The sequence below is a fragment of the Anser brachyrhynchus genome, assembly GCF_964034855.1.
Source record: "Anser brachyrhynchus genome assembly, chromosome: 8".
NCBI classification, from domain to species: Eukaryota; Metazoa; Chordata; class Aves; order Anseriformes; family Anatidae; genus Anser; species Anser brachyrhynchus.
Window position 1 is genome coordinate 29,528,078 of NC_137702.1, and position 22,561 is coordinate 29,550,638.

At 39.1% G+C, this 22,561-nt stretch overlaps 2 protein-coding genes across 5 annotated transcripts in view; both read left to right on the forward strand.

Annotated features, from left to right (window-relative positions):
- CDC14A (cell division cycle 14A) overlaps positions 1-3,456 on the forward strand; it is a 55,852-nt gene extending 52,396 nt beyond the window's left edge. For all 3 annotated transcript variants that reach the window (XM_080602469.1, XM_080602467.1, XM_080602468.1), the window contains one exon: positions 1,696-3,456. In XM_080602469.1, the coding sequence (XP_080458595.1) occupies positions 1,696-1,744 (49 nt within the window). In that variant the 3' untranslated portion in view covers positions 1,745-3,456. The remainder of the gene's footprint in view (positions 1-1,695) is intronic.
- Positions 3,457-4,393: 937 nt separating this feature from the next.
- GPR88 (G protein-coupled receptor 88) overlaps positions 4,394-22,561 on the forward strand; it is a 32,636-nt gene continuing 14,468 nt past the window's right edge. For both annotated transcript variants that reach the window (XM_080602530.1, XM_080602531.1), the window contains exon 1: positions 4,394-21,760. In XM_080602530.1, coding sequence (XP_080458656.1) covers positions 6,539-7,624 — 1,086 coding nt within the window. In that variant the 5' untranslated portion in view covers positions 4,394-6,538 and the 3' untranslated portion in view covers positions 7,625-21,760. The remainder of the gene's footprint in view (positions 21,761-22,561) is intronic.

A 22,561-nucleotide genomic window follows, 5' to 3' on the forward strand; every position in this document is an offset into this window, starting at 1 on the left:
TGTACAATTTTTTCAGGTCATCTTTCTTCTGCCCAAGCTTAAAGTGATCTATTACTGTACATCACACAAGAGTGTATCACTAAATTTTCTGCATTTTTGATTTTTGTTAACCAACTTTGCTTGAAATTAAATTCTGAAGGATCAGTTTAAAATCCTGCTTTAGTTGATGCAACCATAATTCTGATTTTTAAAATATTCTTCCAAAAATGAGATAGCTTTGAGGACCATTAAGAGAGCAGAAGTTTTGAGTGCTCATTACTGAAGGGATATTCTTTCTGCCTCCCTCTTTACATACGTAATAACTTGACAAATGTTCTCACTAAAGCTCATAACCCAGAATGGTTAGAGAACACTTGGGGGGGGCGGGGAGGGGGAGGAAACTTTTATGATTGTGTATTTCATAGTGACTCTGAGCCTATAACAGAAAAAAAAAGAATGCTTTTTACACCTGCTTTGTTTTACGGTGAATTGTTTTCTATTACACAATATATCCTTCATTATCAAATCTATTTGCTGCTAAAAACATACCCTTTTTAGTCTGCGTCTCTGTATGCTGACAGCACTTTCTCAACCTAGGAAAGATTATCCAGATGGTCTCAGATCTGGAACATGTGAAAAATGCATTTAAAAGACAACTTCAGAAACATATTTTGTTTAGTCTCAGTGTATAGGAAGAAAAAAAAGCAGTATTAGTGTTCTAAAGGTTTATACTGAGGTGATTTTTCTACTAACAGGTTTCAATATGGATTTTTTCTTTCTGTTTTCTTTCTTTTAATTTCTGTAGTTACATGTTAGGAGGAATAGTGGAAAAACAGACGATAAGGCTGAGATTTCGTAGAACTCATGTTGTTCAATAGTTTTCTCTAATCTTATTGTATTGATGCAGTTTTAAATATGAGGTGTGGGGTGTGGATGAGTTGAGGTTGTTTACGTTTACAACTGTACCAGTACAATGAAGAACTCTCAGATAAAACTGACTTTCTGGTCATGATGCCTTCCTGGATACATTTGTACAGGAGGTAATAAAATGTTCAGATGCTCTCTAAACTGATTATAAGAAAACTTTAATGGAACCAGAAATAAATACAGTAATTGGATTATGCCTTCGTCTTAAATATGTTATTTGTAGAGCCATATGAACAATTTGCAGTAACAGTATAATTTTAATCTCTTTTTAGTAATTATACTTGAATTTATTAATTTGGAAAATTATGATGCTGTAATATTTTTCTCAGTAATGAGCTACAACATGAAAATTTCCCATGGCATTACCTGAATCAGCACCTCAAGTGTGCTCTGTTTTTTCACAGTAGCACTTTCATTCTTATTTAGGATAAATGGAAATAACTCAATTATAATAGCTGCAATCATACATTTTCCCAACGCATTTTTAAAACGGTATTTTAGGCTGTTATTTCAGAGGATTTGTAGTACTTTCTCCAAGAATCTCTAGAATTTGGTTTGGAGAAATGTAGATCCAGAGAAGTTGATGAATTTTAGTGTTTGGTTTTTGAGCTTCTGTGTCCAGTTTTGAGTTGCTTGTATTTTGAGTTTTACCTATGCAGAAATTCAGATCCCCTTTCAACTCTTTCTTCCTCCTGTCCTTCCTCTGCTCCTTAAGTGCAAAATGCATATTACATAAAAAATATAACCTCTTTAGTGAGTGTTAATCATTAGTTTTTCTTCTCTGCACAGTCCCTTCAGTCTGAATATGTTCAGTACTAAAGCCTTGCTGCTTTGGTGAGACCTGTTGAGCTGGAAGTCCTTCATGAAGAATTTAAGGAAAGAAGCTGCTCATTCAGATGAGGATTCTTCAATACAAGATATGTTAAAACCTTAACACCAAGAGGCAACTTCTCAACAGCAGAAAATTTCTGGTTAATGACTACTACAGATGCACTGAAGTTGAATTTGTGGAAATTATTACTCCATGTTATATACAGATTTAAATTTTTTAATGTTGAAACTACTTGAATATATTTCTAATGAGTTTCATTATGACATTTATTAACTTGTGTACAGTCTTAAAATGTATTAAGAGAATATTTTATTAAGCTATATATATAAAATTATGTAAAAAATTAGAATGTTTTAATTTAGTTTTTCACTTCTTTGCTACCAAAATGTGTATTTTAAAGAATTTTTATGTGTTTATCAAAGATATGAAAAAAATTTTACAAACAAGTTTTTTCTCATTTTATGGGTCCATCATTATTGCTTAAAGCCTAAGGTAATTACCTCTTTCACTAATTGGTCTTCTGTTAACTTAATGGAAGTCTAACTAGTGAGAGACTAGTTATTACACTGTCAACTGAAAGCACTTGAATACATAGTCTGATTTCCACTTTCAGCTGCTGATCTTTCATAAGGAAAAATAAATTGAGATGCAACGTATAAGTCACATCCTCAATTGCAAAAAGAAAGTAATTTAGCTGATGATTCAATCATATTATTAATACTTTCTTTCAATTTGTCTTAAAGGAACATTTTAACTTTTCAATGTAGAATGTTAAATTTTGCTCTGCCATACATACTGCAAAAATAAAGATAGACAACGCTTAAGTTGGTAAGAATACGTTTGTATGATGAATTTGGCAGTTCTGCATACTTGCATGTTGTTAACCTACATTTGGCAGTATTCATACAAGTTTCATTAGCAAAGCATATTGAAGTAGATGTTGGAACTCTGTTGAATTTTCACTTATTGACTGGACGTTCCATAAATCTTTTGATTTGAAAACTACTGTTAAAAATATAGGTAGCGTAACCTGCTGTATCATAGAATAGTTTTCTCATTAGTAAAGATAATCTTTAATATATAATCAGGTGCAATTAGGAATGAAACTTTACATGAAATGGTGTTCCAGTGAAGTATGAGAGATCATGTTTAAAACTTAAACTCCACAAGCAAAAAATTAAGCAGCTGTGAAAACTTTATTTGCCATTGTAGTTCAGAAGACAAACACAATATAGATTTGTTACCCATTATTTTTTCCAATATCTGCAGGAATTTGAGAATAAAATGGGGTTGACTTATCAGTCTTTGTTCCCGAAGACCTGTGAACGACCTGTATTTGCTCTGCAAATGAATTTAAGTGCCACGTAATTTTTTGAAAAGTTTTAGATCGCAAATTGGTACATAAAGTTATACTGAAAGTGTTAATAAGCAATACCGAGAGCAGCTATATGAATCACTGAATAAGTTACATGCAATACTGTACCTTTCCACAATTGTGTATATGGAACATATACACACACAAAGTAGCATATGTGTGTGCATATATATATACAATATACTGTATATGAATTATAGATTAATGGTAAGGTAATTCTACCTCTCAAGGAAAAAAAAGTTGTGCTTTGTTATAAATAGTTTTCCTTAATAAAATGTTTAATTTTGGAATGTAGATATATATATTATACAGCTAATTGATAATAAAATGCATATATCAGCCAGCTTTCTTGTTTCTGTCTTTCCTTACTCTTTAACATCATAACAGCAAAATCACCTTCTTCTAAAGCATGTAATACACTTACAAGATAACATTGCAAAAAGAAATGAGTATGATGGGTATCTTTTATCTTTAATCCTTCTAGCTAATATTCCTCTATTTGCTTTGCGTAACAGTCTCAAATATTTAATCAACGTGACAATATTATTCTCTGAAGATTACATTTCTAAGTACCATAATTTAAAATGCATCTTAATTGAGGAACCATTGCTTTCCAGGACGAGGATCCTTGTTAAAGGTGTAATACACCTTATCTATTTTGCATGTGCAACAGTTTTATTTAGCCTCACTAATAATAGTAGGGTCTTTGTCTGTAAGAAAGCAAACAGTCATGTTTTTGTTTTGCTTTTTCTCCTTCCTTCAGTTAAAAATTAGTCACAAATGGTTTTAACATAGTTTAATTCTGCTGATGATTTGCAGCAAATTTGTTGTGTTGCATGATAACTTATCCATGGTGCTTAATATTCCTGTCAGGTTAAGTCAGTACTGCAACAGGTGATGTGGATAGTAGGTAGGTAACTGTTGCATAGCCACTCTGAAGGACTGGCAAAATCAGTAATAGGACAGCTGCTTTAGCAGCTGCCCAAATTCTAGCAAATAACACAATCTTCCAATAACACAATAAAGGGTTCCTGTCACTACACCGAAACAATTAATGGATATTGGTTTGGATGTATATAGTAACTACAAAGGAAGAACAGCTAATTAAAAAGTGTCTAGTACATTGAAAGCAATTCCTCCCTTTCCCTTTTTTCTATACTACCCTCTTACTGATTTATTATACTAAAGACAGTAAATGCCAGCTAATGGACAGTGTTTTGTGTTCTTAAAAATTTGTGGTAAGTATAGCCACTATTCCATAACAATCTACTTCTTAAAAAAATAAAAAATAAGTTTGGGGACAGTAAAATGTTAGGAAGTCTTTAGAACCTTATAGCTTTTCAGAAATACCCTAAATTTTGTTTTATATCCTGTTTACTTAACCTTGAACTTTACACTTCCATTGCTTCATATATAAATGCATCTCCTCCTTCTGGGAGAAAAAACTGTAGCACGAGGCCTTTAAAAGGAGGTTGGATAAACATGGAAGGATGGATTAAATAAATCTAGAGGTTTCTACTGGGCCTACAATTCTGCAGATAATGCCTTATGGAACCATTAATCTCTTCAAAGTATGCTTTATGAAGCTTTTTGGTTAGGGAGATATTTCTTGTTACAGATTTAAAGAATATTTTTCAATTACAGTACTGCAGAAAGAGGAGGATTTTAGTTTCTATAATAACTGTTCTCTACTGACAGCTAAACAATGAAAGGCCTCAAAAGGTTTGACACATGATTAGATCTACACTGTAAAGTGCAGCAGGCAAAAAAATATGGTAATTAAGGGCCTGATCAAGTAAATTGTTCAGGTATGTCTTTAACCTTAAGCACATGAGCAATCTAGTTAATTAAAAAAGAACAGATACTCATAGTTGTAATGAATCCATATTTGGATCAACAGTCCTGTCAATTACAAACATGAGACTTTCTGCCAAATAAAAGATGTGCTATGTTGCAAATTAATCCATTGACCTACACAGATTAACTTCATTATCTTAAAGAATTTATTATGATTACCTCCTAACATACTATTTTGCTACTGTTATTTATCAGCATCATGAGTTTGACAATATCTAAAATACCTCACAAAGGTATCTTTAGTCAATACCCAGATAATACCTAACCAGCTGACAAAATTTACTTATCTAGCTCATATATAATCCATGTGTAAAAGCAGTTTCTCTCTTAATCAGCATTCCTTTTCTGGAATGCTTTTAAGAGGAAATTAAGTCATTTTTCTTGGTTTCTTATAAAATCTTTTCAATGGTAAGTAGAGTTAACATTTGGTCCCTGTTTGACTAAAGCATTGTAGAGTACCTGGGAGAATCCCAGTGCCAACTCTTGCCCATCCTGTGACTGTGACACCCTGCTCTTCAACCAACTCTTACTCTGCGTGAGAAGCTTTCATTCCGTTCTGAAGGAACTTGCTTTTTGAATTGAATTTGTTGTGAAACTGTTTCAAAGACTATACTGATTCCATTTCACCTGTGTACTTAGTGACACAAACATTTACCTCCAGCAGGTTAGTGATGCAAAACGTCCTGTTAGAGAAAACAAGCTGAGTGTTTTATGAAGAAATGTAGCATATGTAGGTTGAGGACCAGCTTCCTCAAATAAGAAATGCTGTCTTAGCAGGGATCTGTGTACCTATTAAAGATTTAACTTGCAAACATTATTATAGACCAGTTCTGAAATTGTTTAAAGAAACAGTACGTTTTTGCTTAACAAAAATAAGATCAGAAAAATCAGTTTCAGTATTTAGCAGAGGAGTTTCTACAGCAAATGAATTGTATTTTAGTCATAAGTGACTGATATTAGTTTGAAAGCTTGCTGAAAATTAAAGTTGCATAAATGGGCTAGAACCAGGAAACTGGCAAAGCAAAGAGAAAAGAGTCAGACTGTGTAGTTGCAGTATTTCTGGAGCATGATAGATTTTTTTTTTCCTTCTTGATTTAACAAGTTGAAAATCCGCTGAATAATTCATGAAGAGTGGAAGGGCTGAATCTTCCTGGAATGATATACAGTGTACGTACTGTGGCACAGGAGAAACTGCAAAGCTTTGTATCAGTTGCTGCCGTTTCTGCTGCCGATTGCAAGGTGCTGCTGCTTTTGGCGTTTTCACAGCTACCGAATCCTCAGTCATGCTCCCGTCTGCTCACAGCTATCTGCACCCTATGGACCCACCTTCGCTAGCTAGTCTCTGGGATTTCTTGTTACCTCCCTACCTTGGACACTGCTGTTCTCCAGATCGCTACTGCTAACTGCATTTTCTGGACTTGCAGCTTGTATGACTGAAATCTGCCTTAGAGTCCCTCAGCTGCACATGCTCTCTCGTGTTTGGCGGGGGACTTCTGCAGCAGGATCTTCGGACCCAGCTGAGGATGGGATTTACAGGGAGAAGCCAAAACTGAGCTGCATTCAGCGAGATGCCCAACGCCTCTTCCTGGAGTGCTAGCTCGCCGCTGCTGCTGCTCTGGGAGGACTCCTCCGGGACCCGCATCTTCCTGTCGCTGCTCTATGCGGTCCTAGCTATCTCAGGGACCTTATCCAATGTGATGGTCATCTACCTAGTTTTCTCCTTCAAGAAGCTGCAGACAACCAGTAACGCCTTCATCGTCAACGGCTGTGCGGCCGACCTCAGCGTGTGCGCCCTGTGGATGCCCCAGGAGGCAGTGCTGGGGCTGCTGCCCCCCAACTCCTCTTCCCTTCGCTCGGCCGAGTACCGCCTGCTCCGAGGGGGGCTCCTCGGCCTCGGCCTCACCGTCTCGCTGGCCTCTCACCTGCTGGTGGCCTTCAACAGGTACGTGCTCATCACCAAGCTGCCCAGCGTTTACCAGGCCCTCTACCAGCGGAGGCACACGGGCTGCATGATCGGGCTCTCCTGGGCCCTCGCCCTGCTCCTGCTCCTGCTGCTGCCCGGGCTCTGGACGCCGGGCTCGGCCCAGCAGCCGCCCCCGCGGCAGCCGGACGGCGGCTCCCGCTACACCGCGCTGCTCCTCGCCCTGGCCGTGCTGGGCCAGACGGCGCTGCTGCTCCACTGCTACCTCGGCATCGTGCGGCGGGTGCGGGGCAGCGCCAAGCGGGTCAGCGTCCTCAACTTCCACCTCCTGCACCAGCTGCCCTTCCCCGCCGCCCCGCCGCCGCCCCGCCGCGCCCAGCGCCGCCTCAGCAGCGTCTCGGTGCTGCTGCTCTGCTGCGTCTTCCTGCTGGGCACCCAGCCCCTCGTCTGGGTCAGCCTGCTGGCCTTCTTCCTGCGCCCGGCGCCGGCGGCGCTGCAGGCCGCCAGCTGGCTGCTGCTCTGCTCGCTCTCGGCCCTCAACCCGCTGCTCTACACGTGGCGCAGCGAGGAGTTCCGACGGGCGGCGCGCTCCGTCCTGCCCCGCGCCGAGGGCTCCGCCGCCGCCCCGCGACACCGCGCCGCCGCCACCGGCCCCGCCGCCGCCGCTCCGCCCTGCCCGCAGCTGCCGCGGCGCCGGGGCACGGTGTGCGGCGCCGCCGCCGCGCCGCGCTGAGCGCCCCGGGGGGCCCGCGGGGAACGGCGAGGGGAGCCCCGGCGCCTCCGCGCCCCGCCGCCCGGCGGCGCCCGCCGCCTCCCCTCAGGCGCCGCCTCACGTCCGAGAGCCCCGGCGCAGGCAGCCTTGGGCAGCCCCGCGCTGTGCCCTGCTGGCCCCGCTCGCCTCTTGCTGCCCGCGGGCAGAGCCGTGAGGCGAGGCCGGGCGGCGGTGTCCCGCCCTTCGCCGCCCCTCAGCCCGCCATCCCGGCCCCAGGCAGCGGGTTTGGAAATCTGCGGTGACTGGTAAATATGGCAGCGGGCGTTAACCGCTTCTGAGCTCTGACGGTTTCAGTGTAAGGCAGGCGCCTGCATCTCTTTTTCCTGAGACTCGCTGCAAGTTTGTTTTTATAAAATCTGTGTGATTCTTTGAGCGTTTGAAATAATTGCTTTGAGTGTGCTCCCTGAACACAAGGTTCATTTGTGAAGAACTGGCAAATGTTTCAGACCCCTCCCCAAAAAATCCCTCAGGAACGGTTTCCTTTTCCCCCAACTTTACCATCTCAGTGCGCCATGCGGGACCCTCCTTGACCTTTTCTTTGGCAAACTTCAAGATGATGCTATCTGTGGAAATTGTTAAAAACATAGACACCTTTTTAGTAATCTGGTTTGGATTTTTTAAAAAAGCTCTTTATATAAGGCCTGTTTTGATAAAGGCCTCTGCTTGTGGTAATGCACTCAGTAAAATATAACGCAATATGGAGACTAGTGCTGTCCTTCTAGCCTTATCATCTGTTCAGTTACCAATTTGTTGTGTTTCTATTAAATACATTATTGTTGAAGTGGGATTTCACAGCTTCTGCTAAATATAAAATGACAGATTTTCTGCGGCGTTTGGAAAGGCGACAACTACCTCCCACGGAGGGTGGTGAGGGAAATGGAACTGTGGTGGTGAGTGCTGCAGCCTCCTTCCTCACAGGAACAGACCCGAAACACCGGTGGTTCCTTCTCCTGTGCTTGACCACCTCCTTCCACTTTTCCAAGCTGATGTTGTGCTCATGGTGATGTTACTTGGCACTGTTTGCCTTTTGGCACAAAAGGCTGGAACGGGTAATTCTTTTCTGAATCCATGGCCGCTGCTCATTAAAACAATCAGAGCAGAAACACTTCAGTTGTGCTGTCGAGAGGGTGAATGGACACGGGGAACAAAGGGGAGTTATTCACAAAAAGAGGTTTCTGCATTTGATGGCAAGTGTTTATATGAGTTTGGCAGTTCTTAGGAGAATATTTGAATGCTAAGACAATACAGAGGAAACAAGCACAATGGTATAACTTAAAAAGCTACTTGGCCGTATTTACAGTGCTCCACACTTCATGTACCTTACACGATGTGGCTTAAGTTTCAACAGAAGTTTCTTTTAAAGGAAGAATTTCATTTTTTCCTGACTCTTAGACCCATTCAACGTCTATGATACACAGATATATATAAAAATTCCCCTACCGATCTTCTATTTTTCAAAATAAAAAAGTTGCCATCACAGAAAAGATTCTTCTTGAGGATGGATTTGACAAAGCCAAGGAGCTATGGCCTCAAAAGGAGAAAAAATAAAATATCTTGATGTCCTGATAATGTATCAACATCTTGAAAACAGCTTTAGTCACTTACAGGGACCTGTAGAAAAGTAAGAGGAGTTTCTTAGAATCTGAGGCTTACGGAGTTTCTAACTCCATCTCAGAGACAGCATGCCACCTGTGAGACAGCACTGGAAGGATCGGGAGGGCTAGCAAGGAATCATGGTTGTAAAAAGTTTGCAAGGTTTATTTTATCACCACTGTGCATCTGTCTTGGAAAGTACTGTCTTCTTGTAATCTCACAGCGTAATCAAAGTGACTGTACTTTTGCTAGCTTTGCGCAGCAAATGGAGACAAACGAGAGCTGTTCCAACCACGTCTATACCAATTCTGGAACATATTCTGAATCACTGCCAAAACAAAGCTAAACCAAGGGCCACCCAGGGCTAAGATGCCGTTCTACTATGAGGTAATCCTTAGGCTGGAACCCACGAAAGGATGAGTACCACCACTTCTCACCATAGCTGCAGACACTTGGCAAAGCTCAGTACTGGGCCCATAAGCAAAGGAACAAACATTAAAATAATAAATTAGACGAAATCCCCCCCTGTTTTTGACTACGGAACATGGCAGTCTGGAATTCAAGCAATAACCTGTTTCAGAAATCAATATCCAAATGTGAGAAAATGAACTTCTGGGTTTCTCCCTTATCAAATAGCATGCAAGTTAAATCTGAAATGCCTGTATTTTATATAGACAATGTTTTAAATGCAAGTATGTATAAAAAATGCTATAGTGCAAAACGTCATTCAGCTATCCTTATGCTATGCATTAATTCTAGAGAACAGCTGGAAATCCCTTGGAAAGTTTGATGTAATTACATCTGACTGTAAATCTTTGACTGTTTTAATACACTCAGGTGACCTAAATAGCATTACACAGAAAATAATTTTAATTTTAAATTTCTCTAATTAAAAAAATATTTTAATTTAAATTTTAAAGAATTTAAGATTTTTAAATAAAAAATAATTTTAATGTTAATTAAATTAAATCTTTAAATTAAGAATTTTAATTAATTTTTAATTTAATCTAAAAATTTTAAAATTACTGCTCAGAAAAGTCCTGTATACCTTGTTCTGCAGCGATATTCTTTGTATTTCCACATTATAAATACTCTGTGGTAAATCACAATGGAAGCTCTGCTTAACTCAACTTTTCCTGCCTCTGTGTTACTGCTTCTTATATGAGAAAATTGATCTGAGTCTCAGTTTTTAGCATTTCTGCTTTTCTTTTTACAGCTAATTCAAATGTGTCCACTGCTAGTTTAATGGTGACTTTTCTTCAATATGAATTTCTGTCATGTTCACACTACTAATTGACAGGTGCAAAGCATACGTTGCCAATTGTCCATTAAAATTTGCAGGTGCAAGGCATATTTGTACTTTTAAAAATCATTCTTTAAAATGTTTCAAACAAACAATCTTTCAAAAGATGTAAATGAAGATGTAAATGAAGCAAAGTTCTCTTTTGATCTGGCATGGTGCCAAGCAAGGTGAGCATGGCCTAAAGCTTCCCCTCCTAGCTGACTGGTCAGCTTCGCGAATATTGAACGATGGGTGTGATTTCACCAAAGTGTTGAATTTCCTATATGGTAGTGCAAATCCATCACGTTATTCGTGTGCAGCAGGTGCCTATTCCTTTGCTATTTCCTCAGGGCTTCCGGAAACAAGAGCAGCTAGATGTCAGGAACAGGCTGGATGAATTGTGGTCAGTTGTATTGGTCTGGCTTGAAACAGCCATTTGGTATTACAACCAAAGTAAATTTGCCTGTAATTTAGCCACTCAATTTGTGGTTTGCCTATGCAGAAATATAGCCTTTCCCTGTGGGACCAGGTCTTTGCAGGTAAAATTGTGATGCTTCAGAACAACACCCCAAGGCAGGTGTTAACAAATACAGCTATTTGTGAAAAATCTTGCAGAGGCTGTTTGTGAAGTTACAGTTTGGATCAAATCATTTGAAGTTATCTTTAATTTAAGGTAGTTCTAAAAAGCCTTGAGCTCTTTTGTGGAATTGGGTAGCTACAATAATATGGACCTCCACCAAAACTGGACAATTGTTGCCCTAGACAAAGGTGCCATGAACAAAGTGAGGCTGGGAAAACATGACAAGAGGAGATAAAGATGGCAGGAAGAGGGCACTAACAGTGTGATCCTGGGAAACAGTACAGAGAAAAAGGTCAAAAAGCCAAAAGAGGCCTGGGATTATGATGAAATAAACCCTATAAAATTGTTTGATTCCTTATACGGGCGAGGAAACAGAATTCTATACTTCTCTTAATAAGTAAGACTGCACAGTTGCATTCTCAATTTCTTCTTTTAACAAAGTGTTCCACACACCAGCAGATTTCATTAATCTCTAGCATCAAAAAAGACTACCAGTATGAATTGCATCAGCGTTCTTATGGAGACTACATTCATCAGCATTACTGGACTTATAAGCAGGAATAAGAGCTTACCTCCGGATTCAGTCAGCCATAAGCACACTGTGAACCTTTTTTTCTAACTACCAAATTGATGCTATTTTTAAAAAAACCCACATACAGATTATTTTCAAATGAAGACGTTTAAGTGTAGCATTTCATTAAAGAAAAAGTGACAACATATACTTTAGCTTTCCATTTCATCTTAAATCACATAACTAGATTATTGCAGTATTCTTTAAATTCAGAAGTCCCTTTCCCAACCGGCAGCGAAAATAGCTTTTCTCGTGACTGTTTAACTTCTAAGAAAGCTACCTTTTTTGCTCTTTTATGTCAATCCTTCCCCTGCACTGTCATCATTTTACCAGAGTAATAGTCTCCTTTCTCTCTTTTTCTTTTTCTCTTTTTCTCTCTTTCTTCGCTATTTTCTGTAATTTCCTTCACTAAGGGCAGAGTCCTTGATCCTGCTGATCAAGGAATGACTCCTTGAGCAGTGTAAGTTAGGGGAGACAAATGTAAACTAAAACTAAAAAAACTGAGGGAGAAGTCCCACATACTTAAGTTTCTACTGAAGGCTAAGAAGCAGTTGAAGGTGTGTTTTTTCCTATGTAGAGTAGTGGATAAATGCTGTCTATATTACAGATACTCACATTTGATTAAGGCTATGTAAAAAAAACCCTAAAGTGATACAGAAAAAAGTTACAAATAGTTTGAAGGCTGGAGAAAAACATTCATTGTTAACATTTATTGTGATTAACTCATTACAGCTGAGCTTTTGCGAAGCATTCTGAGGGAGAGCAAACTACCTGTTGGAGGGGGAGCTCAAGCCCCACGGGGGAGCTTTATGGCATCGTAGGCTTCAGCATGCTGAACTGTTGCCCCCGTGGGACAAAGGGTTAAAATAATGAATAACAAAACTGTGTCTATGCCAACATTTTACAGTATTCTTTAAACACCTTTTATACTCTACTTTTGTGGGATCAACCTCTGCTTCAAAAGTTTTCCTCCTTTAGAAGTGACAGCAGATGAAACCCATATTTATTATCAATTAAAGAAGAAATACAAGAAAGAAAGAATAGTTATTATTCTCACTAACTAGCTCCTATAGTTCAAAGACCAAGGTACAAAGAACAACGACGGAGCTGCTGTTATTGAAAAGCTTCACTTAGACCAAAGATGCCTTGCGTTCGGGAGCAGTCCGACAAAGTGAAGCAGCTGCTGGTCGTAGAGCCATACTGCAGGAGGCTGTTGCATTTGCCATTTTCAGAGTGGACATGCTGGTGCTGTTAGGGAAAGTATTCATATTTGTGAAAAATACCTGTGCAACTTGGGCTTCTCGGTAAGGCCAAATTTCAATTACTGCAGCAGGACTTGGCCTCTTTGATCCGTTCCCTTTCTTCCCAAGGGTTCAGAGAGCAGCTGAGTGAGGGAAGTTAAGTGTAGTAGTCCTGAGGGAGACACAGAAGGAACTACTATGCCTGGAAGAAATTTCTTCAGTATCTTAATTTTTTATTCAGAGCTTTATGAAGCTAACATCTCAGATGGAAATTTCTTAATAGCTGTCTTCAGGCTGTCTGGAGTCTTCACCTGTCCTGTGACATTCTCAGTGCAGAATTAAAAATGCAGATATGCATCAGGCAAGATCTTCAGCCATCCTGATCATTTCTGAAGCTGATGATGTGATGGAGGTGCAGTGTCAGTCTGAAGGCAATGAAGTGAGCATTAGCAACAGAAGAAAACTATTTTTAAATGTAAGAATTTGAGAGGCAGATCTGATGAATCAAGCAATAGCCAGAGTTCTGAAAAGCATTGCACAGACTTTGTTTCCTGTTTATTCCACTGAATGTTGCAGTGAGATGTCCTCTTTGTTTTCTTCTGTCCCCTTTGTCTGCCTTACCTCAGGGTACCTCAGTGCTGGAACAGCTGCTTTCCTCTCACCCTCGAGCCTCTGACACTGATTTTTATATCATTTCATAAACACTGTTTCTGTGATTTCTTATAAACTTCATATTTTTCATTCCAAGACCTAGTGAAATGGCTGTATTGTAACTGTGGAGACAGGAGCAGCAGGGTTTGAGCAGAGGAAATGTCAAGAAATACTGTTAAGATATTACATATTTACCTTAAGGCTATTACTCCTTTGTCTTCTGTTACATGTCATCCCTTGCTCTCAGTGCCTGTTGGGATAGCTTCACTGCAGGAGTCACCTTTTCCATAAACATTTCTTATTCAGTTAATCATTTTTTATAAAGGTAGTGGTAAAATCTTGCAGAATTTGGAATTTGCAGCCACATTAGCTCTTCCAGTGAGCATAGTTGTGCCTGTTTCATTCAATAGAACATCTTCTTTTACTGTAGGTCTTTTTTTTTTTTTTTTTTTTTCCCAGTTGTGGCTTTATTTCTCTCAGGCTGATTTTAAATCAGGGAGTTGGTAGACTGCAACCTGGGAAAACAAAAGCACAGCCTCACTTCTGCTTGTTTGACTTCAAGGCAAAGGCACTTTACATAAGTCTCCCTGTGACAATCAGCTTTTTTGTGTGTATGGTATTAAAGCAAGACAGTAGGACTACCTATCATGTTAAAATAAAAGAGATAAAGCAGATCACAAAAAATATTCGTTGTATATGATGAGTAAATGTAAACTCTCTGGATTCTGCAGTAGATACCTTGCTTGGCTTTTTGCTGTTTATTATAACTGTTATGTACATATTAACAGGATTAGGCAATTCACACTCAAATATAACAAGTGATGGATCTGAGCTGAATTAAAGGCATGAATTTTTTTCTATCTCATGCATCATTAAATATTGCTATTGTACTGTCTACTGATTATCTATATTATACCTGTCACCTGATAGCAACCACGGTCGTTATGGTAATGTCAAGATTATAATTATAGTCCCTTCTGCAATGTAGGCATACTATGCTTAAAAATGTGTCGTTGAGGTGGTAGTGTCCCATGCTTGGTCTTGACCCAAACACAAATACATTCTGAGATTTTTGACGGAGAGGAAATTTATTTCTGAGTTATTACCATTCAAGGAAAATTATATACTTATATGTATATATGTGTGTGTATATATTAAAACATATATATATATATATATAGCCTTTTAAACTACCTTTTTGCTTCATTTGATATAAAAAAAAATTGTAGAAACTTCTTATCCCTTGCCAAGTGTCCCTTTGGCTGAGTTTGGGAATTTAAGAATATAAAAGACCACAGCTGTTACTCAGAGATCAACAAAATCACTTAAAAGCTTGTTGGGCAGCATGTGCCCGTGTGTCAGATAAGGCTATATCCATTTGCGACACAGTGCAGGTAGCGCCCTGATGTTCAGAGCGCGTCTCCTGGGGCAGAGCCGGTAACCTCTGATGCCCAGAGGCTGATCAGGAAACCAGAGCCCCACGCTTACTAGGCTGTGCTCAGCAGCTGGTGCAGGTAGAGGAAGACTGGCTGGGGAATAAAAGACGTAATTCCACGGAGTGGTCGGATTTCTGTGGAATGTAAAGGCAGAATTCTGAGAATCAGTTTTAAGTCATTATCTGGTATCTTCAGATTTTCTTACCATTGTTGGTCTATTTCCTTTTAGATTTGGGAGACAATTGTTTATCTAACTATAAAGAAAAAAAATCTCTCATTCATATACAAATACGTAAAACAGTCATCTTCCCAAATGTGAAAGTGTTCTGAGGAATCTTTGTGAATGTAATTCTGTGAGCAAGATATCTTCTGTGGGAAGATAAAACAGCAGTTAAAAATAAAAGCACATTGCATGTAAACCTAAGGGTCTTGTAACTGTTAACCTCATTTTCTAATATCTAACACTGTAAAAATTATGTCAAGGTAATGAATAAAATAGCTGATTATATGTTAATTTTATCTGTAATTTAAAAATTATTATGATCACCATATGAATGGCACAAACGGTTTTTAATTTCTGAATGAGGTCTCTAGAAATACTGCAGTGTTGTTTTGCTTTCTGTTCTCATCACTTACACAGTGCTATGTTGAAATACTACTTTTTATTGATTTCAAAACAAAAAATGTTGGTAACTTGTAATACATTTTTGGTAATATTTTTACACAATGTTTGGTTTCGAGCATGAATGTACATTTTCTGTGCCAGCCATCCCTACGTTGACATACATCCCTGTTATGTGAATGCTCTTATTCAGACAGTCTACGAGCAAACTCTTGCCAAGGATGTCCATTACAACTTCCAGTGATTGCAGGGTTGTCTTGAGATATTCAGCAAGGGTTTCTGATGCTAGTGGATGCTGTCAGCAGTGAGGGCGGCTGTATGTGTGCAGCTTGGGAACAAGGCTGCTATGCCTTCAGGCCAGCCAGCCAGTGTACAGGAGGGAAGTGACTGCTTTGTTCTCCCTCACAGAAGCCAGTTGCAAAGGGTCACAACTCTGCATCCCTTTAAAACGTGCTCATTTATGTGACTACACACCGAGTAGCACATTTATCCTCATGTCTTCACAGACTTCAAGTGAAGTTACGTGAAAAGGAAGATAGGGCAATGGAATCTCAGTTCGTCCATTATTTAGGGCTTAAGGCCTTAGTTTACCCTGATCATTTAAGAAGTTTGTTTGATTAGTAGAATTTAATGGAAAATCTTTATCTTGCCATTGAACCTGAAGTAACAATTGGAAGACTTGACTGTTTCACTGCCCACTGCTGCTGGGCATTGGCAGCAGAAATCCATGTAATGATCCAGTGTGGATGAATTGAACCATGTGGGAGACGCAGCAGGAGATATCCCTCCTAGTAGTAAAGAGCACAGCAGTGAATTAGGAAGAAGGATCAAGAGCAAGGGTGGATCTTGTGTATTCCCAGCTCACCAGAAGCTGCTGAGGGCATGAGCCAAACCTGGAGACTTCATCTGCTGTTCTGCGATGTCCTTTGTTAAGGGGACTGGGTTTGTTGCTGTCTGCTTGTGTACAGGTATGTCCTGTTCATATTGCCAAGGCAAATGAAACCTGGGCAGCTTTGAGTGCGTCTCAGATTCCAGATGAATACAGGGAAATCCATTACCTGAAAAAGGTTTCTATTTCACACAGCTTGTTACGAGTTGTGGTGGATCATTTCATGTCTGCTCAGTAATTCTTGTAAAATAGCCTTTGTTACTAAAAAAAGAGGCACAAAAAAACCCTCATATGAATGAAAAGTGTCTTTGTCCATTTTTTTTTTCCTTTCTTGACACATCAGGGGATCTTCCAAATCTTTTCAAATATTGCACCTTTGGGAGCAGGGATTGTTTTAGAACTGCCTTCAGCAATGTGAGAGGATTTAGCTATGCTGCCCTTGATGTCCTGTGAAGTTTGTGTTAGTATAGTTATGGTGCCAGAGCTTCAGCTGAGGCACAGGTAGGTTGCCTAGAGCATTGGTATGGATCTTGATTTTCCATTTTGGAGGGAAGGTGTTAGTCTGTTCCAAAGGAAAATCCATATTTTAGTCTCCCAGTTTTGAGTGGATGATCAGAGAGGAGTTCCTTGAGAGGTCAGTAATTTCGTCCCCTTATTCAGCTATATGTCTAGATAAATAGTCAAGGGTATCTTGACAGTTACATTAACAATGGCTCCCTGGGACTCTTCCTTTTGTTACATCTGTTGGTAGTGTCCAGCAGAGAATTACTGAGGTCAGGAGAAGAGAAGCTAGATGGCACTATGGTCCAAAGAGATCTTGTGCTGCTGCAGCTGAACAGGATGAAGCCGTGCAAGTCATCTGGTCTAAAACACCTCTAGATTTTCACAGATACCAGCAGAAACAGGGTCAGAATCCCTGAAATGGAATGAGAGGGGGAACAGGGTTTCCACTGATGCAGTTATTTAGCTTTTGTTTTTTAACACTGACAACAAATTGAATAGTTTAGGAAGCAGGTTTATATTTAAGTGTATGGACAAGAAAGAGAAAATTGCAGATGTAAAATGGCTTTAAGATTATCTGCACAGATAAAACTGTGAGAAATAGGTTGTGCATCATTGACATAACATTACTTATGCATATTTGTTTATTTTAAATGTACATTCAGATTCTTCTGCTCAAATATGTTAGTAAATATGGAAGTAGATAAGTTATACACCACATCTGTGCAGTTACAGGAAACAAACATCTTTATGTGGTCCAGAAAACTGGAGGGGAAAGATTCCTCCCTGATGCACTTATAAATTTCTTTGCTCATTTTTTTAAGGATGGAGCACTGCCAAATATGAATGTTGTACAAGTAAATATCTGGGCTAGTTATTGTAAGACACTCATAAAGTTGTCTTTATATGTATATATTTTATTTTTCATATGTTGACTGTCTTAAACTCTATTTTTAGAACAAAATGATTTTTTATTAATTTATAGTCATTTTTAATTAGCTAATACGTGTAATTCGTCCATTTGTATTATTATTAGAAGTTAAAGTCAGATGAGAATATACTAATATAATTCTTAATAAAATTGTAAGGCCAAGCAAAGCTTTTACTTAACCTCTGATTGGTATTTAAGAATACAAGGAGGCAATATAAGCTTAGGTGTTCCTTATAACAATGTCAAAGTTATTAAAAAAGCAAAACTCATAAACAAAAATACCCCTAAGCTTTGGAAATCTGGGGAGGTCTTATTTAATACTAAGTTTAAAGAAAGTCTGAGCATTTGAAAGTAAGTAACATCCAGGCAGCCAAATAACTTCGTGTCTGCAGTGAAGCCAGCCTCTAGGCTTTTTCATTAGTGCTTTTTGCTTATGCCGTGAGTGGGCCAGCACTGAGACAGTGCTATGTTTGAACTAAGTTCATCTGCTACAGACATGGGTCTGTCACAAAACACAGGCACTAAATGACTGGTAATATAGGAATTTATCATGGCAGAAGGTTGCCGTGAGATATCATACTGTTCCTTCAGGGTTCAGTACACCCTTCGTGTGATAGTAAAGGGTATGGATAGTGACATTGATTTGGAAATGCCAGAAAAGCTTTGAGGTTAGTCACTGGTCGGGAGGATTTTGAGGAACTTCAGGGGAACCTGCAGAAAGGACTAGCAAGTTCAAATGAAAAGCTTAATATAATTACAGAATTTTAATCCGTACACAATCACAAACCTGTATTACAAATAAGGGCAGCGACTAGCAGCTGGAAGAGAAATAGCGCTGAGGAGTAGGACTGAAGTGGAGAAAATGAGGTTGAAAGGAATAGAACAAGTCACCTCCTTGGGAGTGAAACTGAGGTAGTGGACATAGCCAAGATGAAATAGTGGCAAGGATGCCAGAAGGAAGTTTATCAAAGTTACTTCAGGAGAGGCTTGAAAAGAGGGAATCATCTGTAGACAGAAGGCATGGTGGAAGAAAGAGGTCATTGTACAGAAAGTCTGCAGAGAAGCAGGTCCATATTAACTGGCCGTGAGGTTGGAAATGTGAAGAACCAGGCTATTAGAACAACTGTATGCTTGAATAGCTTTCCCTTGGGCTAGCAGAGAGCCAACAAATCAATTGCCTTTAATATGGCACTGACTTTAAAAATAAAAAAAAAGTGAAATGAATTACAGAGCAATTATTTTTGAGATCTTCCTCCCATTTCAGAATGCACTGAATTTATCAGCTCCTGTTCTATTGTGTATTTGATGATTCAGGAGTTCTTTTTAGCCCCCGTGTTCAGTATCAGTATGCTAGGAGGACATATTTGAAGATCAAGTGGGAAAAATGATGCTTTCTGAGAGGTGGAAATCTTAGAGTCCTCTATGACCAAAATGGCTCACTGGAGGGATTTAGGAAGAAAATTCAGAATAAATTATAAGAAATTACAAAATCTTTCCCTTATGTCAACAACGTGTGAAAAGCTCTGGTTCCCGTTCACACTGTTTAGAAACACCACTTACTTGCTGCTCTGCCCAGCGTTTGCATTGAATACCCAGATGCTGTATATTACACAGGAAAACGAGCATCTTCCAGTAAGCAGCATTGTTCCTTCAACTTACATTAACACACAGCAAATCATGAGTCTTGTCCTTTATTAATGTATTACTACTGCTTTATTACTGTGCAGCGTCTCATTTGGCACCTGACTTTCAAGATCTGGCTGGAGGTTTCAGCCTGGTACAGTACTTACATAGCTCTAAGTTTGGCTTTGTGCTGCCTCAGCAACAGGAAGGACCATCCACAGAGTACTGCCTGACCTAACAACGTTTCTGTTCTTTTCTTCTTTTGTCGCTCAAGTGCTTTCCTCCTAGAATTCAAGGAAACTCTAATTTTCTGGTTTCTGATGTGTCAAATCCTTTTAAAGAAGTGTGGATGTTGGCTGAACCTTCTGCAGGTTCAGTCTATAATGGATCAACTGAATGGAAGCCAAGAAGTTCTCTGATGTCTACTATAAGTCAAGGGTCATGTTGTATATAGTGCAAAATGCATGCATGGTGACAGGAAGCAGACTTTTCCCTATGTTTTAAATAAACAATAGCAGGTCCAATTTCTAGTTATTGGTGATAGGAAGATCTCCTTGTTCTATCTGATTTTTGTTTCCTGTAACACTGTATAAGGTACATCTCATTCATGTTTGCTGCCATTATTTGTATTTTCTAAATGTGTGATGCAGCAAAAATAACCATCAACTTTGTATTTGTTTCCAAGAAAATGCTGATGCTTAAATAAAGTACTAATTTTGGATTGCAGCAAATACCCTAAAATGAACACACTCAGCAAGAAATCCAGCAGGGTTATTTTTTGGATTTAGTGTCATAGGTGAGCAGAATAAAGCATGAGCTGATACAGTCAGTGCATTTTAAATCTGTGAGAATATTTAAAATAATTGTTCTAAAAATTCATATAGTTTTTCAATTACTTACTTTACATTGAAACTGCTTATTTTAGCTCACTGTCCTTGTATGTGTTTATCCACAAGATAAATCAAAGCAGTGTATTTTATGGGGAAACAAAAAGTAATAGTATATGTAAATTTTGGCTGCTGACTTTTTGAAGGAAGTCCAGACAGGGCCTGTGAAACAGGCCTAGCACTTTGTGGGTCTCTAGAATAAAACCAAGAGAGTACATGAAAATAATAACTTTTCATAATGGCTCTGAATTAACGAGCAATTATTAATTACAATGAAAATATTCTGAGCAATACTGGACATGTATTAGAAATACATAATATAATATATAGGATGTTGAATAGGCTCTTTCGTGATGTAGCATTCTTTTCCTCACTGACTTGAAGAGCTGATTATTGTAAATGCATCTATTTTGCAATAGTAACTTAAAAATTTGCTCTTCTGCTTAAAAACTTGTTCTGGTAAATTCATTTAACATTTATGGGGGATGCCAAATTAATTATGCTGTGTTTTTTTGTTTTCATTTTATTTCAGTCTTCTGTTAGTATTTGCTGCATTTTTAATTCTTTTGCAGAATACACGAGATTCCCAATGCTGTCCATTATTTCCATGAAAACCCTAACTTGCTTGCAATTAATCAGCTATAATATGTCTTCCAGGCTACCTGCTGAGGAAGGCAGGCCAGAGAACAGAGTAAGAGCTGAAGCTGGAAAGCCATTTTTCTGCTTGCCCCAATTCAGGATGGAAACTTCAAGTCTGCTACTGCATTTGTAGATAGAGACAGCTTGTGGAAAGCCACACATCTTTCTTTTCATCTCCTGTTGAAACTTAACTTTGCTGGTTGTATAATAGCTTACGTGCAAGTCATTCCAGTCTGTCTGCTCAAGCATCTCTTTCCTTTATAGCTTTGAAATCAGCCGCAGCTTTCTCAGCTACTCCCTGCCTGGAAGACACCTTCCCAGCAGCAGCAGTCTCCTGCCAGGGCCTGCTGCACAGGGAAGAGCAAAGGTTCCCTCTTGCTACTACTGCTTCACTCTTTTGTTTTGCTTCTTCTCTTTCTCTGCTTTCTCCCCAAGTTTAAGCTCTGAGCAGTTATGCAGCTCTAAACTACAGTATTTTTATTATGAATAGGAATTTCTACAAGCAGCTTTGCTCCAGCACAGGTGAGTCCTAAGGAAAAAAAGACGAGAATGTTCTGTCGTCAGTAGAACAAGTCTGAGAATGATCTGTACCTCCACGTGTCTGCTCTGCTGTGTGCAGCATTTGCGTGCGGCATGTGGTAGTTTGACCATGTATGTGCCTTTTCATTTTCTTTCAGTTCTACTACAGTCTTCCTAAATAGTGATTCCAACAGAAAATATATAAGGGATGAATGTCTCAAAGAGATTCATATTGTACTGGGAAAGAACAGATATAAGCAGGAGATTTTTGTAACAACACAGGCCCTGTGGATCTCCACAAAATATCAAATAGAGGGAGATTTCTCCATATTCCTAAACATTCAACTTCATGCATGATTCTGATCATTTTTTATATATAAGATAGTAATTGGGTGGTGGGATTTCCATTTCCTCTTTCATGAGGGTATTTCCACAGCTTTCGAACCCTCATTAAACAGCTGTCTGCTCTTAGTACCTATATTCAAAACATATGTTCAGAGCTAATAAGACGTAATTGCTGTAGTAAAAGCTTGCTAATTTTTTTTACACAAAGCCTGTAAGTTACTATGAGACTGGGAGTTCATTGTTTAATGCTCTAGCAACTAAGGGGAGTATCTTACAGCATTTTTACACCTTCATGTTCACTTATTTAACAATACTGTGGACTTTTTTAGCAATACTCTTTAAGTATGTTTGAGATTTTAGGTACGTAATAAACCGAAACTAATCCCTTCACTGATGTTATGTATATATTTCAGTATTTTGGAAAACCAATAACCAAAAATACCTGCAGTGTAACACCTAAATATTATTTTTTCAGTCTTGAGAGTCTATAATGTACTGAGAACCTACACTGAACTTAAGAGTATCGTTAAAGGAAAATTATATTTCACAATTAAGAGGAATTTTTATCCTCTCTTCTTGTCTCGTCTC